The sequence below is a fragment of the Equus caballus genome, chromosome 12 (genome assembly GCF_041296265.1).
Source record: "Equus caballus isolate H_3958 breed thoroughbred chromosome 12, TB-T2T, whole genome shotgun sequence".
NCBI lineage: Eukaryota > Metazoa > Chordata > Mammalia > Perissodactyla > Equidae > Equus > Equus caballus.
In genome coordinates, this window is record NC_091695.1 from 25,387,348 (window position 1) to 25,408,819 (window position 21,472).

Below are 21,472 nucleotides of genomic sequence, written 5' to 3' on the forward strand. Positions count from 1 at the left end.
AACAAAGCAGGAGGGCCAGTTTCCCAGCCCCCACCGAATGGGATCTTTCCCCAGAGCCTGGGGGGGAGGGGTGGGAAACCCGAAGCCAGGGTCCTCCAGAGTTCATGCTCCGCCCCCAGGTGGCGCTGCAGCCGAACACCTCAGCACCCCCACCCACACCACCTCCACTACCCACCCCACCTCCACCACCTTTTACTTTCCTCAAAGCCCCACCCTGCAAGAGTGAGCGTTTCCGGGCGTTTCCAACCCCGGGGATTCCTCTGAAGTGAGCAGTGAAGAAATGAGTCAGGAGATGCTGTGGGAAGTCTGATTTTATATCCAGGAGGGAAAAGGGGACCAGCCCAGTGTCCAGGGGACAGACGGGAAGCTGTGAAGGCAGGAGGCTTCAAGGCAGGGTCTCCGTGCCAATGGCTTAGAAGGAGCAGATGAAGGGCAGACACCTGCTGCAAGGAGCTCTTCGCCAGTGACCCCCTGGCAGTAGAGAGAGCACAGTGAGGTCAGCTGCCCATCTGAGTGTGGCTTGTGCCCCGCTCCTTCCCTCCTCAGGCACCTCATACCCTCCCTTGCCTGCTGTGGCTGTGATCAGTCAGCCATATGTTGCCTACACATCCCTACCAGTTAACGTTTCTTGAGCTCCCACAGCGAAGGAGGCAGGGTGATTAAGTGCTTTCATCTTCACAATGACTCCAAGAGATGGGTGCTAGCTCATCCCCATTTCCCAGATGAGGACACTGAGGCTTAGTGGGGGTAATAACTTGCCTGTGTCTCTACTGGCCAGTGGCAGAGCCGGGATGTGAACCGGAGCAGTCTTACTCCAGCGCCTACGGTCTAAGCCATTGTACTAAGCTCCCTCACATCTGTCATCCATGCTGTTGGAAGCTGGAGAACAGTCTGTCAGCCTTCCCTAATTCCCACATCTTTCCTTAGTCCCTCATCCACCCTTAAATTCACATCTGCTACTCTCATCTGTCGCCCTCATATCAGAAGAGGGAAAGGACCACCCCCCAGGCCATAAGATGGAAAGCCCACATCTAGCCCCCACACTGGGCACCCCATCACCTGGTTTTGCTTTGAGGAATCCTTCCCTAAATCTCAGCCCTTCTCACAGAGAGGACGTTGGCTCTCCAATTGTGGGGAGGGTGTGAGTTTCGGGAAGTGTGTTGAGACAGCTCAAACGGATAGTATGTAAAAGTCCACATTGCCCCCCTTCCCATTTCCCAGTCCCCCTCACCTCTGCTGCTTACAGCAACACAGTCGCCTCTCCCATATCCAGGCTCCCCTGGGGCCCAGTAACTATAATCCCAGGTGCTCCCATCAGTCCAGAAGAATCTCTTGTACTGGAACTAGAGAAGGGATAAGCTGCATCATAGGGCAGAAATCCAGGAAGACAGAGAGATTCAGGGGCTCCAGAGAATGCTCACTGAGCACAAAGTATCCCTTTCTGGACATTCACTACATATATAATCTCTTCTCACTGTTCACCCAGCTAGAAGCCAGATACCCTAGAGATCCATCCCTGAGTGCAGGCAATGGCATCATCACACAGAGTAGGCTTCTCAAACTTCATTGTGTATACAAATCTCCTGGGCATCTTGTTGAAATGCAGATTCTGATTCAGGAGGTCTGGGGTGCGGCCCAAGATTGTGCATTTCAAGCAAGCTACCAAGGGATGCTGATACTACTGCTTCATGGACCACCCTTGAGTAGCAAATGTGATGGCACTTATTCATCCACAATCCCAGAAGCACTCTAACAGAAGAAGGACCTCATTAGAGATGAGGAATCTGAGGCTCAAGGAAGTCATTCAGCTTGTAAGTGACCAAGATGGGCATGGAACCTACCTCGTGACGCCAGTGGTGTGCTGGTAAGTCTTTAACAACCAGCTCTGGGGGAAAGTAAGAAAGCAGAGGGACTTGTGGCGGTTGCCAATTTCCTTGGGGTAAATTCATCCACCATGGGAGATCTCAAGCTACAAGCGTGAAGTCACTGAACATGTAGTTGGGAAGAAACGTGCATAATCAGTGGTTCTCCTGAGCCAGTGCAAGCCAGCTCCAGCTCATCACCACCTGCCTAAGGTCACCTCAGCTGCTGGGATAAGATTTGAGGCCAGCAGGTGTACCCTCAAGGTGATCATGAAAAACTTCCTGTACCTGGGATTTGGCCCCTCACTTACCCAGTCCTTCAAGAAGCCTCCAATCCAGACCTGGCCTTCGTTGATCCCCGTGATCGAGATCTGGATGCGATAGTTTAAACTGGAGCTGTGTATGGAGACAAGATTGCCTCGGTAGCACCTCCTGCAGACATTCTGCAGAGAGAAGAGGTGGGGTAGAGAATTCACTCTGGTTTTTCTCAAGTCCATGAGTCTCCAGCAGAGATCCCTCCATCCCTTTACATTTCAGAAATCAGGGACCTACTTGCCGCCCTCAGTCTCATTGCTTGCTCCATTTTCTGTTGTCAGGAACTTCTTGTAGGAAGTGGTAATAATACTCAGAATCATTATAGCCCCCATTTATTGAGAGTTTACAGTGACCCGGGGATTATTCTAAATACTTTCCATGTATTATCTCATTGAAACTTCACCAGAAGTCTAGGAGCTTGGAACTATATATCTCCATTTTACAAATGAAGATACTGAAGCTCTGAAAGGTGAAGTGACTTGCGCAGGTAACACAGCCACTGACAGGCAGAGCCAGGATTGAACACAGGTCTATCTAATACCAAAGGCTTTCGTCCAAATCAGTGGTTCTCAAAGTGCAGTCTCCAGGCAACAATATGATCATCACCTGGGAATGTGGTATAAATGCAAACTGTTAGGCTCCGTCACAGACTTGCTAAATCAGAAATTTTGGGGAAGGGGCCCAGAAATCTGTATTTTGGCTTCGAGAACCACTAGTCTAGATGGATATGGAACAGAAGGTTGGATCTACTCTCTTCTTCTCCCATTGGTCCTGCACAGTAGCTTTCCTGCCACTCACCTGAGCTTGTCTAAAGTCCATGGGGCTCCGCACCAAAAGGTAGTTGACATTATTGCACCCAGGATGGCCACATAATTGTACTGTTTCCTCTTCCCTGGGGCACTGCAACTGTTCAGCTAGGGCTGCTGGGTCCGACTCCATGGACTGCTCATCCTCAAAGGTGTCTTGATTGGTGGAAGCCTTAGCCTCCTCTCCTTCTGACTGGATCACCTCCGCTGTCAGGGCCAACTCTCCCTCCTGCTCCCCTGAACCTTCCACATCCTGGGTCAGGTCTGCCTGTGTCTCTCGGATGTCCAAATGGGGGTCATCATTCTCTGGGAAGAAGAGGTAACTTACCATCAGATGAGTTCTCCCCTCTTCCAGTGCCGTGGACAGCTCTGATCCCACTCAAGCCTTATTAAGGACGCCACCTGGCAACAAGACTGGAAGGATCTCCGAGGTGTTGGGTGAGGCAAGAACTCTTGGGTCATATGCACATATGTATGAGAACCTGACTTCTGGCTGACACCACAGGTGTGTATTTTGGGGGTGGGAGGAAGCACCTGTGAGAAGCCCTTCACCTTCACAAGTGGGTGGTTTTTCCTTGTGAAGGAGCCCTGATAGAAAGTTCAGATCACAGTTGTGAGTCCAGGAGAAATCTTAACAGAGATGAGCTAGGTCAAGTGAAGAGGGGAGGCTGTGGTCTTGGCCCCACAAGTGCAAAAAAGGTGCAGAAAAGAGGAGAAAAGAGAAACATAGATGAGAAGAGAAGGGGAGGACTTACTCAGATGAAGAGCAGCAACTGTCCCCAGCAGGAGAAGGGGCAGGCGCAGAGGGCATTTCATATCTACTCAGTCTTGTGACAGGGACACAGCTCCACCTTGCCTCCCTGGGATGTCCAGTATGTCTGCACAGCCCCTGGCACAGGGCAAAGAAGAAGAGTTTGTTTAACTGGTTTATTAAAGAGCAAACTGGAGACCTTGCTTCTCGTCCAATTAACAGACCCTGATTGGAGAATCGGGGAAAGGACGTGGGGGTGTCGGCTCAAGGTGAAAAGTCCCTTTTTTCCTGAGAACTCCATCACTGCTCGCTGGAACAACACTCAGCCCAGACCCTGGAGGAACAGGTCTGCTCAGGGCCAGGGCCAATTTCACTGACAGTGGAGAAGAAGAGGGAAGGAGAGTAGCCATTATGGTCCGAAGGACAGACCTCTGAGGTGTTTGCCAGATAGGGTCCTGCTTCCTCCCAAGCCCTGGACCCCTCCTCCATGGGCAGCCAGGGGAGCACTCACCTCCTGAGTCTGAGGCTCTTCTCTCAGTGTCTCTGGCTGCTGGGCCCCAGAGGCAACCCTTATACTGGGCTTTTGGGGAAGTGGGAAGAGACTCAGGGTGGGGTGTGGGGCAATGGAGCTGATCAGGAGTTTGCTCAATCCTCTCCCCCCTGAGCCCTGCTCTCTACTGTGACTGCAGGGACCTGCCTCCTGGGGTCTACTGCCATCTACCCTGGTGTGCTTGAGAAGACCCCAGATGTATATTGTCAAGGCAAAGTTGTTATTATTGCCCCTAAAGGGCCTCAGTCTGAACAATACTCATTAATCCCAGGAGCAGCCTGTCTTTGGTCATATCCCAACAAATGGAGTGGAGAATCCAGGGATCCGGGAGGCCATGAGAGGAGGAGGTAGGAGGTGAAGGGAGCCTCAGTCCCCCTTGGCCCTTATCTAGAACGAGTACTTTATATGCATCACGTCCCTGAATCTTCACTTTCATCTCATTCCCATGAGGACATATGATTATCCCTACTTCACAGACATGAAAAGTGAGATTCAAAGAGGGAAAGTGACTGGCCAAGATTTCACTGCATGTGGGTGAACTGGGATTTTGAAGTTTTTTTGTCTCTACAACCTCTGTCTCTCTGTCTCCCCCTCCCTGCCTCCTTTCCTCACTCTCCTTCTCCCTCTCCCTCCCTTTCTCAACTTTAATGCTTGAAAAACCTATGCTCTTTCTTCTGCATTGAGGATCTAGATCAAGATGCTCAACCTTTGCACTCTTACGATTAGGAGTATTTCTATGTTGTGGGGAGCTGTCCTGTGCATTGTAAGAAGTTTAGCAGCATCTCCAGTGTCTACTGACTAGAACCCAATAACACCTCTCCAAGTCATGATTATCAACAAGCTCTCTGCATATTTTCAGATGTCCTCTGCAGAGCAAAATGACCCCAGTTGAGGACCACTGATCTAGAATATGCCATTTTTTCCAACCTCAGGTCATGTCTTTCCAGCAAGGAGGCAACAGCTCCAATGGAAAGCCTCATGCAGAATCATTCAGACATTGGTGACCACCCTCCCCACCCCACCCCACCGTCCACCTCCCGCCAGCCATGTATTACCACAGTGTCAGGACTAGGGACAAGTGAGTGAAGCAAGATTTAAGGATGCAGAAGTCAAGGCAAACAATATTTCAATGCCATCTTTCTTAAAAGTCAAATTAAATGCAAAAATATCAAAACTTCCATCAACCAAACTCCAGCCAAATTCAGTGCAGTCCAAGGAGAGACTAGCAAGTGCTAAGCGGTGACTATGCTGGATATCACTGCCAAGAGCTGGTGGACTTGTTGGGGTGGAGGACTCAACTCTGTGACCTCCTGGTTTTCCTCAGATTCCAGCCAAGTCCCCCAGTTCTCAGGGCACCAGGAACAGGTAACTCAGAGGGTGAAAAGGCCTGAATTCCTTCCTCTCCTCTGCTCTCCCAGGGGACCTACAAATGGAGAAGTATCACAGAGGTCACTTCTGGGCCTGATTGCAGAGTAACCGTCTTGGCTGTTATCTCCCCACCCAACGGACCAGACCCTCAGCTTATCTACCTGACTAGGGGGATTGGCCAATTCCAGGGCCCCCAAACCCTGGTCTCTGGGTTTCAAACTTCAGATCTCTTAGTGGAGGAGGGGACAGAGGACTAGACCTCCTCCTCATTGTTCTCCCCCCTCCTGGGGCCGAGGCCAGGGGCATCATTTCACTGAGTGGTTGGGTTGACCAATAGGGTCAACTACTCTCGTGAACCAGCACCACAACAAGCTTTGCACATGAGGTTTCATTTCAACATCCCTGTTTCACAGATGAGAAAACGACATCTCAAAGCACTTAAACAAGGTGCTGAAGATCACACAGCAAGTGAGAGACAGTTCTAAACCAGAGACAGGCTCCTTTTGCACTCCTGACTGCCTTCCCTCTGCCTTCTCTCACTCACCTACCTTCTCCACAGCCGGCCCCTCCTCTGCATTAACCCAGTTTTCTTTGCATACAGGCCCTGGGAAAAGACATTCCAATGACTTCCTCAGTGACCACAGTGATGTCCATCCATTAGCTCACACAACTCATAAGAAGTGGCATGTTGACCCTGCTCTGTCTGACTCCCAAGTCCTCGCTTTTTTGGACACACCCAAATTTGTTACCTCCAGACACTCTAGCCAATGGTGACAACATTTTCAACATCCATCAACTTCCAAGTCTCTGGCTTACTGTTTGCATTTATGTTCATAGGGTTTTCAAACTCTGCCTCCCGAGAGTCTGTCCACCCCCACATTGTGCAGAGGGTGTGTCTTGCCATCTTGAGAGGCAGTGTTGTGTGGTGTATAATGAAATCACAAGTCCCAGAGTCAGCCCTCTGTGTCTCAGTTTTCTCATCCGTAAACTGAGGCTAATGCCAGAACCTACCTCTAATGAGATCAGCTTCAGTACAGCTCTCAGAACTGACCCTGTCGGATGGTGTTGGGAGTGACCCTTGTCAGGAAACCAGGGCTAGAACTGTGACCCTGATCAACACACAAGCCCTGAGTGTTGCTTGAGCTCTGCGCTTTGCACGATGTGAGGAACTCCACAGATTCCATTGTAAACACACCATCTTCCTTTCACAGAGCTTAGTTAATATCTTGTTGGAGAGGAAAAGTACACACAGAAACCTGTATTTTGAAATGTAAAGCCAGTGCCCTTATGTCATTATTTTCATGTTTTACAACATTTTTTTGTGGATGTATAACATGCATTTTGTCAAGTATGGTACACTGCTCAGGGAAGTTTTACAGAGTGAATGCTTCCACATAACTGTGCCCACAACAAGATACAGAACGTTACCCGGAACCCAGATGTCTCCTTCATGCCCCTTCTGGACATTAATCCCCCAAAGGGGATCTCCATGGACTGGAAGTCACACTTCTGTCACAACACACGCCCCCAACAGAAGAGATTTATGAGGGACAACACAAAATCCACCTACCGCCTAGCACAGAGCCTGTCACCTAGTAAATGCTTAATAAACGGGAGATTTTGTTACTCTTTTTATTAATATAGGAATAGAGGGAAGTAATGCCTTCCCACACCAGGATATAAAGTCCGTAAGGGCAAAGAGTGAAAATACTATTTCAGCGGCGTCTTCCACAGTGCCCAGCACAGGGCTGAATCCATAACAGTGTTTCAGAATTCCATCATCTTTAAAATCCACAGACTATTGTGGTACAATTACAATATCACAATGGACCTGTTTGATTTCTATCTGTTTCTCAACTTACTGTGCAAATCTGAGCAAGTAGCTTCTCCTATCTGGGCCATACTCAAAAATGAAAGGTCTTGATTGGCCTCTCTCTATGACCTTGGTCCCATCTGTAATTCTCTGGATTTCAGGGGTCCTGGAGGAAAGGGGCTTCAGGACACTGACCCCTTACTTTCTGCTTGCTTGCCAGCTGGAGAGTGGAGAGAGGATCCAGAATGCCTTCCTTCCTCATCTCTGATTGGGACACCCTCACCCCAGCTAGGTTGGAGTCCTATGCTCCAAGATGAACCCAAGGATAAGGGAGTCCATCCCACCCCCTCCCCCCGACTGTGCTCCATCCCCATAGGATCGTCTCCTGGAGGGGAGAGCAGGAAACGCCTCCAACCAGAGAATCATAATGGTTAAAGGACCATGATCTGAAGCAGATAGTAAAACCACAGGCTTGCTGGCATTTGGGTATTCAGCCTTGGGCAAATCTTTTAACAGGTCATCCCTTCTCTGAGCCTGGCTCTGTAAGATGGGATAATAATTGTTGATCACACAAGGTCATCTCTGTATAGTGCCTGCCACAGTAGGGAGTACTTTGTGAGTGTGTAATAAGTGGCAAAAAGTAGTGGATATTGTTGTGCTTATATTATAAATAACTGTATCTTCCCAAAAAGTGTCCTAACATATTCCCAGGCCTTATACAGAGTTGACCATAGAGCAGGTTGTCTGATATTGGGTTTCCCAAGGAGAAGACCCTGAGACAAGGACTTGTGTGCCAATTTATTTGGGAGGTGCAAGGGCACTAGTAGCGAAGAGAATAATTCACAAGAAAATATGTGTTGTAAAGACAGCCACCTCCCTGGGTAATGAAGTTAATTCCACTGTGAAACGGTGCCCAGGACATGCCTTAAAATTGTTCCACCTGAGGGGCAAGGGACTGAGGTGCTCATACACCCACTCCTGAGAGTTGTCGGCTGTTCCTGGGACGTGCTAATTTTCTAGCACATTAAGGCAACCACAGTCTGTAGGAGAGGCCAGGACATTGATGGTCCATCATGAAAGATTCAAGAGAGATTGGTGGGGTCCTGCCAGGATCTGTACACCGGCACCCAGTAACTGGGCATTCTATGAAAAGAGCTAGCTGAGCCCATTCCTCTGTCTCCAAGACTGCCCCACAGACCCCACCCCACGTTTCATCCTCCTTGACAGTAATAACTTCTGGCCCCTTTCATGAAAGACAGTAGAGCCATCGTAGGGCAGCAAGTTCAAGATTGAGGCTAAGCAGAGTGGATCAATGATCAGAGGAACCAGAAATCAGTTTCAGGAAAATAATTTTATTCCTGGGTGGTGGAGGAAGGGGCTGCAGGCATGGGAGGGGAGGCAGGGCCCAAGGAGGGGGCGGCTCTGAACTCCGGACTGGGTCCTGCTAAGTAGGAACAGACACACAGAAGGAACGCCTTGCAATGAGGTAATCTCCAGCCACCTTCTGTGAAGGCAGAACAAGAAGGGGCCTTCAGCCTCTTGTTTCCACTGACTTAGCTCATGGAGGGTCTTTCCCCCTCCCCACCGCATAACTCACTGAAAATGAAGTTTGAAGATCCAGAAGGCCTCTCCCTTGGAGGGTCCACGTCTTCCTAGCACCACCTCCATAAGCCCCTCCCACTTCCCCTGCCTTGTCATCTTTCATTCCCACTTCCACATCACCTCGGTTCCACATGGACACACAGCTGCCACCAGAGGCCAGGGGCTGGCTGAGAGCCCAGTACCAAATCTTCCAGGCACTGCCATCACCCCAGTAAAAGTGCCAGCAGCTGCCCTAGAGGAGAGAGAAAGGGAGAAGGTGGCCTTGGAGCATAAGGCAAAGGGAAAGCAGGTAGGTAGAGCTGGAACTGTCCCTGTCTGATCCTCCTGCTGCCTGCTGGGCATTTGCCTTCTCTGCTGGATCATCATGGACACAGTCCTGGTCAACCAAAATGTTGATCCACAGTGATCAGCACCATTACATTCTATGCATCCTCGTGACACACTCATCCTTCTGGCCCTGACAAGAGGTGGGACAGGAGTTTCAACCCCATTCTAGAGATGAGGACCCAGGCTCATAGTCCTGCCCAAGCCATACAGACAGTCAGAGGCTGAGCAGAACTTGAACCCAAACCTACTCATCTAAAGCCTTGGCTCTTCCCGATGCCTAGGCAGCCACCTTACTATCATGCCCAGGTGTCCAACTCTCCCCAGTGGTTCAGAGGATCAGAGAGCAGAAGCACAAAGAAATCTGCAGCAAGTTGAGCACTGGCTTGGGTCAGAAGGGGCTCCCCATTTAGCTCTGGGACCCCTCTTACCAAGCCTGTGCTCATGCCTCAAATCCAGACTTGACCCTGGCTGACACTTCTGGCTGAGCACTGGATGTGGTAGGGAAAGATGAGGTTATGGATGGAGACGAGTTTGCCCCTGTAGCACCTCTGCCAAGTACACTGCAAGGCAGGATAAAAGAGGAAAAGTGGGGTGCCCCTCCTGAGGAATACACGTGATGTTAGTCCTGGATCTTGAAGTCTCCACAATTCATTCCCCCACTCACCAAGCCAATCAGAAAGCCATTTGAAGACTAGAGATCAAAATGTAACTACTGTTTCCACTTGACCCTCACCTTTTACGCCCTCTTACCCACGTCTAACACCTCTGCGAGCCTGAGACCCTGCTGACACCCCCAGGGTCCTCAGTGAGGAAAATAAACAGTGACTCAGAGGCTGGGGACAACCCCTCCCTGCCTTCCTCTCCACCCCTGGACTCAGCCTCAGCCACAGCCCACTCACCTGAGCTTGACTAAACATCATGGCTCTCACCACCCAACAAAGCAGCAGGTCTTACATCCAGGGATGCCCACCTGTTTGACTGTATCCTCTTCCTTAGGGCACTGAAAGTCCTTGTCCACCTCTTCTAGGGCTGAGACTGATTTGACAGCCCCCTCTTCCTCAGGGGCATCTTCACCTCCAGAGCCTCCCTCCTCCTCTTCCTCCAGCAAGGTCAGTCCCTCCATAGGAGCCTCCATTGTCCCGTGTTCTGGCATCTCCCCATCGTAAGGCAGGATCTCATCTCCCAAGGGGCTCTCAAAGTTGGATGTTTCAGTCCTCGGTAGAGAGAAAGTCCAACTGCACCCCCTCACATCTTTTCCCGTTCACTCCAGAACCATGGACAGTTCCCTCCTTGCCCTAGCCATCAGAATGCTCAGCCTTGGAAACAGAGGAACCTAGAACCAAGCCTCCATGAGGATAACCTAGCCTCCCACATGAGGTCATGGGGTGAAGATCAAGGACTTAGCATCAGGCCATTGTGGGTTTTGGTACTGATTCCATCATCTACTAGCTTTATTTCATTTGCAATATGGGTATACAATATTACATTCCTAATGGGGATGCTATGAGGATTAAAGGAGATAATGCATACAAAATGCTTAGCACAGTACACTAGGTGAGCTCAAAGTAAAAGAAAGTCATTATGGTGATCATCATGGGCATTATCTATAAAGGACAAAATGGAGAATGTCATAGTATAAATGAGGCTGCAGATATACAGATGCCCTGAGAAGTCCCTCTAACTCCAGGTTCTACAGTCTCTGTTCCTTTAAATGCAGACATCTTGCAATAGAGGATGGCCAGCAAAAGAGATGGCTTGTGACTCTGACCCTATATACTTTAGAAAGGAGCAGAAGAGAAAGAAAGACTGAAGACTAAGGAGACTTACCCAGATGAAGAGCTGAAACTGCCCGAAATACAACAGCCAGAAATAGGGAAAGTTTCATCTTGGCTTTTTCCTGCAATGGGGAACATAGTTTGTCAAACACACACACACACACACACACACACACACACACACCCTACAGCCACACCCTTAGGGGACATTCGGAGTGAGGTAAAGAAACAGCAGGCATGAACAGAAGCCAGGATGGGCCAGAAAAGCTAATGCTGAGCCCAGCCTTTGATTCTCCAGGATGCTAGCACTTCTTTCTGAATAGAATGAAGCAGACCATGAGGGACAGACAAGGTTGGCTTTCCTGTGAACCTGAATGTGAAGAAGGGAATATTATTTTTGTTTTGTACTTAATAAGCCCCTCACAGTCTATGAAACAAAGAGAATCCAGAAACAATGATTATTGGCCTTCCTAGGCCACACATCACTTACAAAATGGGTTCCCTCCTCAAAGCTCAAAAAGCCACATGTGCATCTCTGCCTTCCTCAGACAACAGGAGCTCTCGCATACCTCAGAAGGAATGTGAAAGGTAGAAGATGAGAATTCCTGTCTGCTGACACCTATGCAACCTGACAGCCACACACAATCCCAGCCAGCCCTCCAGAACCTCCCGACCCAGGCCAGATGTGTCCCACGAGATGAACATTTACTTGGAATAAGTTCCACTACACCAGAAAGCACTTACCTGCCCAGAAGTCTTCCTGGGTCCTGAGGAATTCCCAAATCCCAGATCTTCCTTCTGTCCATCCCACAGTGACATTTTATATAGGGACTTTGGAGGAAGTTCCCCAGAGGAAGGAAGGTTTGCCACAGATTGAGGGAGGTGGGAGGGCTGATAAGAACCCTTCATTTCTTCACGTCCCTGGGGAGACCACTCATTACCCTCCGGCTTCTCTCCTGTCACCCCTTTCAGGAACCTGGGGGGCCGTTCTGAGATGTCTCAGAGACAGTGGATCCTATCCTGTACTTAGTTTCAGACTCTCCTTGGGAGCTTGTCCAAAATGCATGATTCTCCTGCTTTATTGGTGGGAATGTGAATTGTCACAGACATTTTAACCCTGAAGTACGTTTCATTAGCTTCACAGTAAATGTGCCTGCAGGAAAGTTGGAGTGTGGGCATGATCATGAGGACTTAGCAGAAATGAAGTTAACTGTAGATGAGGGCTGGCCCCTCTAAGGAAGGTGCAGAGAAAAGGGGTGTGGGCAGCTTTGGGAGTAGTTTGGGACGATCAAGCAGTGGGCACTTGCAAAGGCCCAACACCAATGATCTCCCACTGCAGGGAGAGAAGGGGTACGATTCCCAAACATAAGGCACATCTCAGCAGACACATCAATGAAGACAGCACTACATTCTCCAACCAGGAGGCCCACAGGCATTCCCGGTGAATCCAGCTCTCAGGAGCCTGGGCTGGGGCTGAGGACGTTCTCTGAGGAGGAGATGGAGGCAGCGGTGTCCTGGAGGGGCCCTCTCCCCCAGCTCTCCCCTTCCCCACACTGGGCTGGTCCTTCTGTGGGTGCATCAGCCCCTCCTGGCCTGAACCCGTGGGTGTGAGCCTGACACTGTCCTCCCACAGCTGAACTAAGTTAGCGCTTCTGTGTACTAGACTTCGGGTTGGCATCAGTACTGATAAAATACTAACTTGTCTCTCCTACATCCTGGTGTCCTCAGCACAGTCACCAACATAATCACATGGACCCGCACACCAACCCTGGTGAGCTTGCTGTGGTTTGTTATTAATCCTATTTCATAGAAGAAGAAATGTGCAATACATGGAAATTCAAACTGGAACCCATGCTCATTCCTACCACTACACTGCTTCCTTAATGACTCTGCACAAAAGCCAACATTTAGTGACAACCTGCCATTGCCAGAGTGTGGGCTAAATGCATTACAGATGTTGTCTAACTCAACTTTATTTTATTGAAGAGAAACTGAGGCTTAGTAAGGCTAAAAAATTTGAAATGTAGAACAGGTACTCAGACCCAGAGCTTTGTGACTCTGGTGGCTCGGATCCTGACTTCTGTGCTATGTCTGTCCGGGAAAAATTGGGACATTCCTGGGCACCTTCTTTTCTATATGTGTTGGGTTAAACCAGGTTCTGGTGCAGTAACAAGTGGGCTGCGAAATCTCAAGGTTTACTACACACAGCAGGTCAGACAGCCCTTTCCATCAGGTAGCTATGCCTTCAGGGACACGGGGACCCCCAGATCCCTGTGGCAAGGACAGTGAGAACGGGAAGATCATAGGGGGTCATTTAAAGGCCAGGAAGAGACTTACATCATTTCCTCCCACATTGCATTGGCCACACCCAGTAGCATGCTGCAGAGCCCAACTTATGCAAGGAATACCAGGAAACACTGACTACCTCGGTGCCCAGCAAGAAAAAATGGTGTACATTGCACTCTCTGCTTCTTTATCTCCTTTTCAATGGCTTCTCTTCTCCACAACCGCCCTCTCCCCATGCCCACTGACAGTGACACACATCCTTGCCTTCTGCGTTCCTTTTCACAAAACCTCGTTCTCGGCAAGTAACCATCAACTTCCCAGAGGTATTAAGAGATAAGGCCCTTGGAGTTTCTTCTCCTAAGAGTATTTGCTTTTTAATCAAAGGCTGTTCAAGACTGAAAGTCCTTAAACAACCAAAGGAATGAATATATAGTGGTTGAAGTCGACCCAGTAACAGATAGTGCTAGATATTTGAGGGACACCTTATCTACCCTTGTCTGCCTCAAGCAAGCTTCAATCTGGAGACGTCTAAGCCCCTTCCTCTCCCTGCCCTCCCTGTACCTCCCGTTGTTGCTGGCAGGATATTGGGATACCAGGATGGCCTAGAATCGATTCCCCACCTATGAATTAAATGGGGACTTGCCATTCAGCCGAAATACCAGTCCCAGAGCTCCCTATGTAGAGCTTCCTTTACTGCCTATCCCTCCCACCCCTGAAAGCCAGATTCTACTGTTCTTTCAGAAGCAGAGTGTCAAGAATTACCCTGTTGCAGGGTCGGCCCTGTGTCTCAGTGGTGAAAGTTCCACACACTCTGCTTCAGTGGCCTGTGATTTGCAGGTTAGGATTCCGGGTGTGGACCTACTCCACTTATGGGCCATGCTGTGGAGGCATCCCACATACAAAGGGGAGGAAGATTAGCATAGATGTGAGCTCAGGGTGAATCTTCTTCACACATACACGAAAAAGAATTCGCTTGTTGCAGTATGCAATGCAGGGACCTGGGTGGGGGCCTGACCCTCAGGCAGCCCCCGTTCCAAGCCCTTGGGGAGACTGACATGCTGTGATTAGCAGCTTCCTGACACAAACTGCAACCAAGGCTGAGGGACACACCCCTCTGTGGAGGACAGGCCTCTTCACCAGAAGCAGTCCCTGAGGTCCAGCATTGGTGAGATTCATGGCAAGCCCAAGACCCGTGGTCCGGTTGTCAGAGGACCGCTCATATTCAGGGAACTCAGCCCTGCTGCTTCTTCGCCACCCGCGTCCCCTGGGGTTCTCCGCCCTGTCCTGTTCCACCACCTCCAGAAGCTTTATAAGAAAGCGCATCTGGGAGACTGTTCTTTTAGTTCCTGACACTCCACATCCCATCAAATGCCTCGACAGGCACACACGTGTTCACACACAAACGTAGACCTGTACACAGGTGTGCTCAGACACACACTAACATGTATACACACCCCAAAACATACTGGCCAAAGACACACAAGTACACATGTGCGTGCACACACAGATTCAGGCATCTTACGGTCCAGAGGTTCATAGGTGTCCACAGACACACAAGCCTATCCGTTAACACACAGAGATGTACAAAATGTACACCCTCAAACAACACACAAATACACACTGACTCAAAGATTTACACACATTTACATATACAGATTCACACATACACAGATACACACAGGTATAAAAAGAGTGACTCGCTTACACACCCAAATACATATACACGCACATGCACGTGCATCTGCAGAAATATTTGTACCTTCTGCCTGTGCCCCATGTAGAATGACACCCAAAGAAGTATTTCTGTCTCAGAGCGCCCCCCTCTTTCTCTCCCCACAACCCAAGGCTGTCTGCCCTCTTAATACCCAGTCTCAGGTCTGAACTTCTGCTTCATCAAGATCCTACCGGGAGCCGGCATCCTGCCTCGAACAAAGTAAAGAGCAGCAACAGTGCTCTCTGTCAATGTCCCCTGGGTCAGAGAACACGGGGTGAGGGAGAGAAGCTGAGGCCTGGGGCTGTAGACACAGCATGGGAGCCAGGGGCTACCAGATACCATGACTGGCCCCAAGGCCCTCCTGGTGGGTGGCACCTGCCTCCTGAGAACGTGTCGTCTTTATGGAGGTAGGCTGCGGATAGGGGAGAGGGAAGGAAGCCACCCTCCTGGGAATGTAGTGCGGAACAGATCTCAGAAGAAGTTGGGGCCTTTCAATTCACTCACAGTGGCTGGAAGAATGGAAAGCAGGGGTCAGTATCTGAGGCCAACAAGACAGAGGACTAGAGGAACAGGCTGCCCCCAGACAAAACTACTTTCTCCTCCCTCCCACGTGCTTATCCAGATGGCATCTCACTGCTCCACCCCAATCCTTGAATCAGCAAGATCAGCTCCATTTTGGAAAGCCGCCCCACTCTCACCCTACCCCACCCTGCATAGTGAACCCAAACAAAACAGGAGGGCCAGTTCCCCACCCCCCAGCAAATGGGATCTTCCCCCAGAGCCTGGGGTGGAGGGGTGGGAATCCCGAAGCCAGGGCTGAGAAGGGTCCTCCGGAGTCCATGCTCCGCCCCCAGGTGGCGCTGTAGCCCAACACCTCAGCACCCCCACCCACCCCCTACTGGGAGCCCTACTCCACCACCTTTTACTTTCCTCAAAGCCCCACCCTGTGGGAGTGATGGTTTCCAGGCGTTTCCAACTCCAGGGATTCCTCCAAAGGGAGCAGCGAAGAAAAGAGTCAGGAAATGCTGTGGGATGTCTAGTTTTATTTCCAGGAGAGACAGGGGGACGAGCCCAGTGTCCAGGGGGTAGACGGGAAGCTGTGAAGGCAGGAGACTTCAAGGCAGGGTCTCTGTGCCAACGGCTCAGGAGGAACAGATGAAGGGCAGACGCCTGCTGCAAGGATTGCCTCGCTGGTGACCCCCTGGCAGTAGAGAGCACAGTGAGGTCAGCTGCCCATCTGAGTGTGGCTTGTGCCCCACTCCTTCCCTCCTCAGGCACTTCATACCCTCCCTTGCCTGCTGTGGCTGTGATCAGTCAGCCATATGTTGCCTACACATCCCTACCAGCTCACGTTTCTTGAGCTCCCACAGCGAAGGAAGCAGGGTGATTGAGTGCTTTTATCTTCACAATGACTCCAAGAGATGGGTGCTAGCTCATCCCCATTTCTCAGATGAGGAAACTGAGGCTTAGTGGGGGTAATAATTTGCCTGTGTCTCAGCCGACCAGTGGCAGAGCCAGGATGTGAACCACAGCAGTCTTACTCCAACGCGTATGGTCTTAGCCATTGTACTAAGCTCCCTCACATCCCTCATCCATGCTGTTGGAAGCTGGAGAACTGTCTGTCAGCCTTCCCTAATTCCCACATCTGTCCTTAGTCCCTCATCCACCTTTAAATTCACATCTGCTAGTCTCATCTGTCACCCTGATATCAGAAGAGGGAAAGGACCCCCACCCAGGCCGTAGGATGGAAAGCCCGCATCTAACCCCCACACAGGGTACCCCATCACCTGGTTTTGCTTTGAGGAATCCTTCCCTACATCTCAGCCCTTCTCACAGAGAGGAAGTTGGCTGTCCGGTTGGGGGGAGGGTGTGAGTTTGGGGAGGAGTGTTGAGACAGCTCAAAAGGACACTATGTAAGAGTTCACCTTGACCCCCAATCCCCTTGCCCTGGTGCTCAGTTCCCCTCACCTCTGGTGCATAGAGCCACGCAGCGGCCTCTCCCATTTCTAGGTTGCCCTGAGGCCCAGTAGCTAAAATTCCAGCGGCTCAAATCAGTCCAGCGAAATCTCCTGCACCAGCGCTAGAGAAGGGATAGGCTGCATCAGAGGGCAGAAATCCAGGAAGACAGAGACAATCACGGGCTCCAGAGAATGCCCACTGGGCACCAAGCATCCCTTTCTGGACACTCACTATATGTATAATCTCTTCTCACTGTTCACCCGGCTAGAAGCCAGATACCCTAGAGATCCATCCCTGAGTGCAGGCAATGGCATCATCACACAGAGTAGGCTTCTCAAACTTCATTGTGTATACAAATCTCCTGGAGATCTTGTTGAAATGCAGGTTCTGATTCAGGAGGTCTGGGGTGCGGCCCAAGATTGTGCATTTCAAGCAAGCTACCAAGGGATGATGATACTACTGCTTCATGGACCACCTTTGAGTAGCAAATGTGATGGCACTTATTCATCCACAATCCCAGAACCACTCTAACAGAAGGAGGACTCCATTTTTGACATGGGGCAAGTGAGGCTCAAGGAAGTCGTTCAGCTTGTAAGTGACCAAGAAGGGCATGGAACCTATCTTGTGACGCCAGGGGTGTGCTGGTCTTTAACAACCAGCTCTGGGGGAAGGTGAGAAGGCAGAGGGACTTGTAGCGGTTGCCAATTTCCTTAGTGTAAATTCATCCACCATGGGAGATTTCAAGCTACAAGCATGAAGTCACTCAACATGGAGTTGAGAAGAGGTCTGCCTAATCACTGGTTCTCCTGAGCCAGTACAAGCCAGCTCCAGCTCATCACCACCTGCCTAAGGTCACCTCAGCTGTTTGGATAAGACTCGAGGCCAGAAGGTGTACCCTCGAGGTGAGCAGAAAGAGCCTCTTGTACCTGGGAGTTGGCCCCTCACTTACCCAGCCTCTCAAGATGCCTCCAATCCAGACCTGGCCTTAGTTGATACCCCTGATTGAGCACTGGAGGCAATAGTTTAAGCTGGAGCTGTGTATGGAGACAAGATTGCCTTGGTAGCACCTCATGCAGACATTCTGCAGAGACAAGAAGAGGTGGTTTAAAGAATTCACTCTCCTTTTACTCAAGTCCGTGAGTCTCCAGGAGAGAGCCCTACATCCCTTTTCAGTTCATAAATCAGGACCTACTTGCCCCCCTCAATCTCATTGCTTGCTCCTTTTACTGCTGTCAGCAACTTCTTGCAGGAAATAATAATAATACTCAGAATCATTATAGCCCCCATTTATTGAGAGTTTACAATGACCCAGGGACTATTCTAAATACTTTCCATGTATTATCTCATGGAAACTTCACCAGAAGTCTAGGAGCTTGGAACTATATATCTCCATTTTACAAATGAAGATACTGAAGCTCTGAAAGATGAAGTGACTTGCCCAGGTAACACAGCCACTGACAGGCAGAGCCAGGATTGAACACAGGTCTATCTAATACCAAAGCCTTTTGTCCAAATAAGTGGTTCTCAAAGTGCAGTCTCCAGGCAACAATATCATCATCACCTGGGAATGTGGTATGAATGCAAACTCTTCGGCCCCACCTAAGACTTGCTAGATCAGGAATTTGGGGTAAGGGGCTCAGAAATCTCTTTTTTTTTTTTACAGATTTCATCTCACTAGGAGATTCTGGTGCACATTAGGCTTTGATAACCACTAGTCTAAATGAGTATGGAACGGAAGGCTGAATCCACTCTCTTCTTCTCCCCCAGGTCCTCCACAGTAGCATTCCTGCCACTCACCTGAGCTTGTTTAAACCTCCTAGGAGTTCGCACCAAGCGGTACCGGCAGGTCTTGCACCCAGGATGGCCAGACAATTCAATTGTTTCCTCTTCCCTGGGGCACTGAAAGTCTTCACCTAGGGCAGCTTGGTCCGACTCCATGGCCTGCTCATCCTCAAAGGTGTCTTGATTGGTGGAAGCCTCAGCCTCCTCTCCTTCTGACTGAATCACCTCATCTGTCAGGGCCAACTCTCCCTCCTACTCCCCTGAACCTTCCACATCCTGGATCAGGTCTGCATGTGTCTCTCGGATGTCCAAATGGGGGTCATGATTCTCTGGGAAGAAGAGGTACCTTGCCTTCAGTTGGGGAGTGGGGAGCCCTTTCATCCAGGACCATTGGCAGCTCTCATCCACCTCAAGCCTTCCTATGAACGCCACCTGGCGCCAAGACTGGAAGGATCTCTGAGGTGTTGCGTGAGGCACGAATTCTTGGGTCATCTGCACAAATGTATGAGAACCTGACTTCTGGCTGACACCACAGGTGTGTATTTTGGGGGTGGGAGGAAGCACCTGTGAGAAGCCCTTCTCCTACACAAGTGGGTGGTTTTTCTTTGTGAAGGAGCCCTGATAGAAAGTAAAGGTCACAGTTGTGAGTCCAGGAGAAATCTTAACAGAGATGAGCTGGGTCAAGTGAAGAGGGGAGGCTGTGTCTTCGGTGCACGAGTGCAAAACTGGTGCAGAAAAGAGGAGAAAAGAGAAACATAGACGAGAAGAGAAGGGGAGGACTTACACATATGAAAAGCAGCAACTGTCCCCAGCAGGAGAAGGGGCAGGAGCAGAGGGCATTTCATATCTACTCAGTCTTGTGACAGGGACACAGCTCCACCTTGCCTCCCTGGGATGTCCAGTATGTCTGCACAGCCCCTGGCACAGGGCAAAGAAGAAGAGTTTGTTTAACTGGTTTATTAAAGGGCAAACTAGAGACCTTGCTTCTCGTCCAATTAACAGACCCTGATTGGAGAATCGGGGAAAGGACGTGGGGGTGTCGGCTCAAGGTGAAAAGTCCCTTTTTTCCTGAGAACTCCATCACTGCTCACTGGAACAACACTTAGCCCAGACCCTGTAAGAACAGGTCTGCTCAGGACCAGGGCCAATTTCACTGACAGTGGAGAAGAAGAGGGAAGGAGAGTAGCCATTATGGTCCGAAGGACAGACCTCTGAGGTGTTTGCCAGATAGGGTCCTGCTTCCTCCCAAGCCCTGGACCCCTCCTCCATGGGCAGCCAGGGGAGCACTCACCTCCTGAGTCTGAGGCTCTGCTCAGAGTCTCTGGCTGCTGGGCCCCAGAGGCAACCCTTATACTGGGCTTTTGGGGAAGTGGGAAGAGACTCAGGGTGGGGTGTGGGGCAATGGAGCTGATCAGGAGTTTGCTCAATCCTCTCCCCCCTCTGCTCTGCTCTCTACTGGGACCTGCCTCCTGGGGTCTACTGCCATATGTGGGTACCCATCCACCCCGGTGTGCTTGAGAAGACCCCAGATGTCTATTGTCGAGGCAAACTTATTATTAGTGCCCCTAAAGGGCCCCGGCCTGAGCAATACTCCTTAACCCCAGGAGCAGCCTCCCTTTGGTCAATATCCCAAAAAATGGAGTGGAGAATCCAGGGATCCGGGAGACCATGAAAGGAGGAGGGAGGAGGTGAAGGGAGCCTCAGCCCCCCTTGGCCCTTATCTAGAACAAGTCCTTTATATGCATCGCCTCCCTGAATCTTCACTTTCATCTCATTCCCTTGAAAATGTATGACTATCCCTACTTCACAGACATGAAAAGTGAGATTCAAAGAGGGAAAGTGACTGGTTAAGATTTCACTGCAAGTGCTTGAACCGGGATTTCTAAGTCTTTTTGTCTGTACAACCTCTGTCTCTCTGTCTCCCCCTCCCTCCCTCCTTTCCTCACTCTCCTTCTCCCTCTCCCTCCCTTTCTCACCTTTAATGTGTGAGTTGAGTATCACTGATCTAGAATATGCCATTTTGTCCAACCTCAGGTCGTATCTTCTGGCAAGGCGGCAACAGCTTTAATGGAAAGCTTCATGCAGAGTCACTCAGACATTGGTGGACCACCTCCCCACCCCTCCCACTCTCCATCTCTGTCCAGCCATCTATCACCACAGGGTCAGGACTAGGGGGAAGTGAGTGATGCATTTGTCTCGAGTGCAATTTTGAGGGAACACTACAGAATTCAGTAGTCAAGGCAAACAGTGTTTCAATGAAATCTTTCTTAAAAGTCAAATTAAATGCAAAAACATCAAAACTTCCATCAACCAAGCTCCAGCCAAATTCAGTGCAGTCCAAGGAGAGACTAGCAAGTGCTAAGCAGTGACTTTGCTGGATATCACTGCTAAGAGCTAGCAGACTTTTTGGGATGGAGGACTCAACTCTGTGACCTCCTGGTTTTCCTCAGATTCCAGCCCAGTCCCCCAGTTCACAGGGAACCAGGAACAGGTAACTCAGAGGGTGAAAAGGCCTGGATTCCTTCCTCTCCTCTGCTCTCCCAAGGGACCTACAAATGGAGA

At 50.1% G+C, this 21,472-nt stretch overlaps 1 protein-coding gene and 1 pseudogene across 2 annotated transcripts; both read right to left on the reverse strand.

The window, feature by feature from the left end:
- Window positions 1–293: 293 nt before the first annotated feature.
- Window positions 294–10,711, reverse strand: LOC100062827 (proteoglycan 3). Of its 2 annotated transcripts, none has more exons than XM_070228674.1 (6): window positions 10,365–10,711; window positions 3,739–3,872; window positions 2,976–3,289; window positions 2,174–2,305; window positions 1,232–1,343; window positions 294–471 (listed from the first exon to the last, which is right to left on the reverse strand). In XM_070228674.1, exons 2-6 carry the CDS (start codon window positions 3,797–3,799, stop codon window positions 413–415), a joined length of 678 nt encoding a protein of 225 aa, XP_070084775.1. In that variant the 5' UTR covers window positions 3,800–3,872; window positions 10,365–10,711; the 3' UTR covers window positions 294–412. The 2 variants fall into 2 exon arrangements, with proteins under 2 accessions (XP_070084775.1, XP_001504966.1); XM_001504916.3 differs by lacking the exon at window positions 10,365–10,711 and adding an exon at window positions 4,246–4,310.
- Window positions 10,712–16,202: 5,491 nt separating this feature from the next.
- On the reverse strand, window positions 16,203–20,821 carry LOC100066973 (proteoglycan 3-like; annotated as a pseudogene).
- Window positions 20,822–21,472: the final 651 nt, after the last annotated feature.

Bases quoted from the DNA above. Each gene is read 5' to 3' on its own strand.
- LOC100062827 (XM_070228674.1), bottom strand. From the start codon at position 3,799: ATGAAATGCCCTCTGCGCCTGCCCCTTCTCCTGCTGGGGACAGTTGCT. The intron at 2,306-2,975 runs GTGAGTGGCAGG...TTCTCTCTGCAG, and splicing joins TGGACTTTAGACAAGCTCAG to AATGTCTGCAGGAGGTGCTA. The intron at 472-1,231 runs GTGAGGGGGACT...CTCTACTGCCAG, and splicing joins TGTTGCTGTAAGCAGCAGAG to GGGGTCACTGGCGAAGAGCT.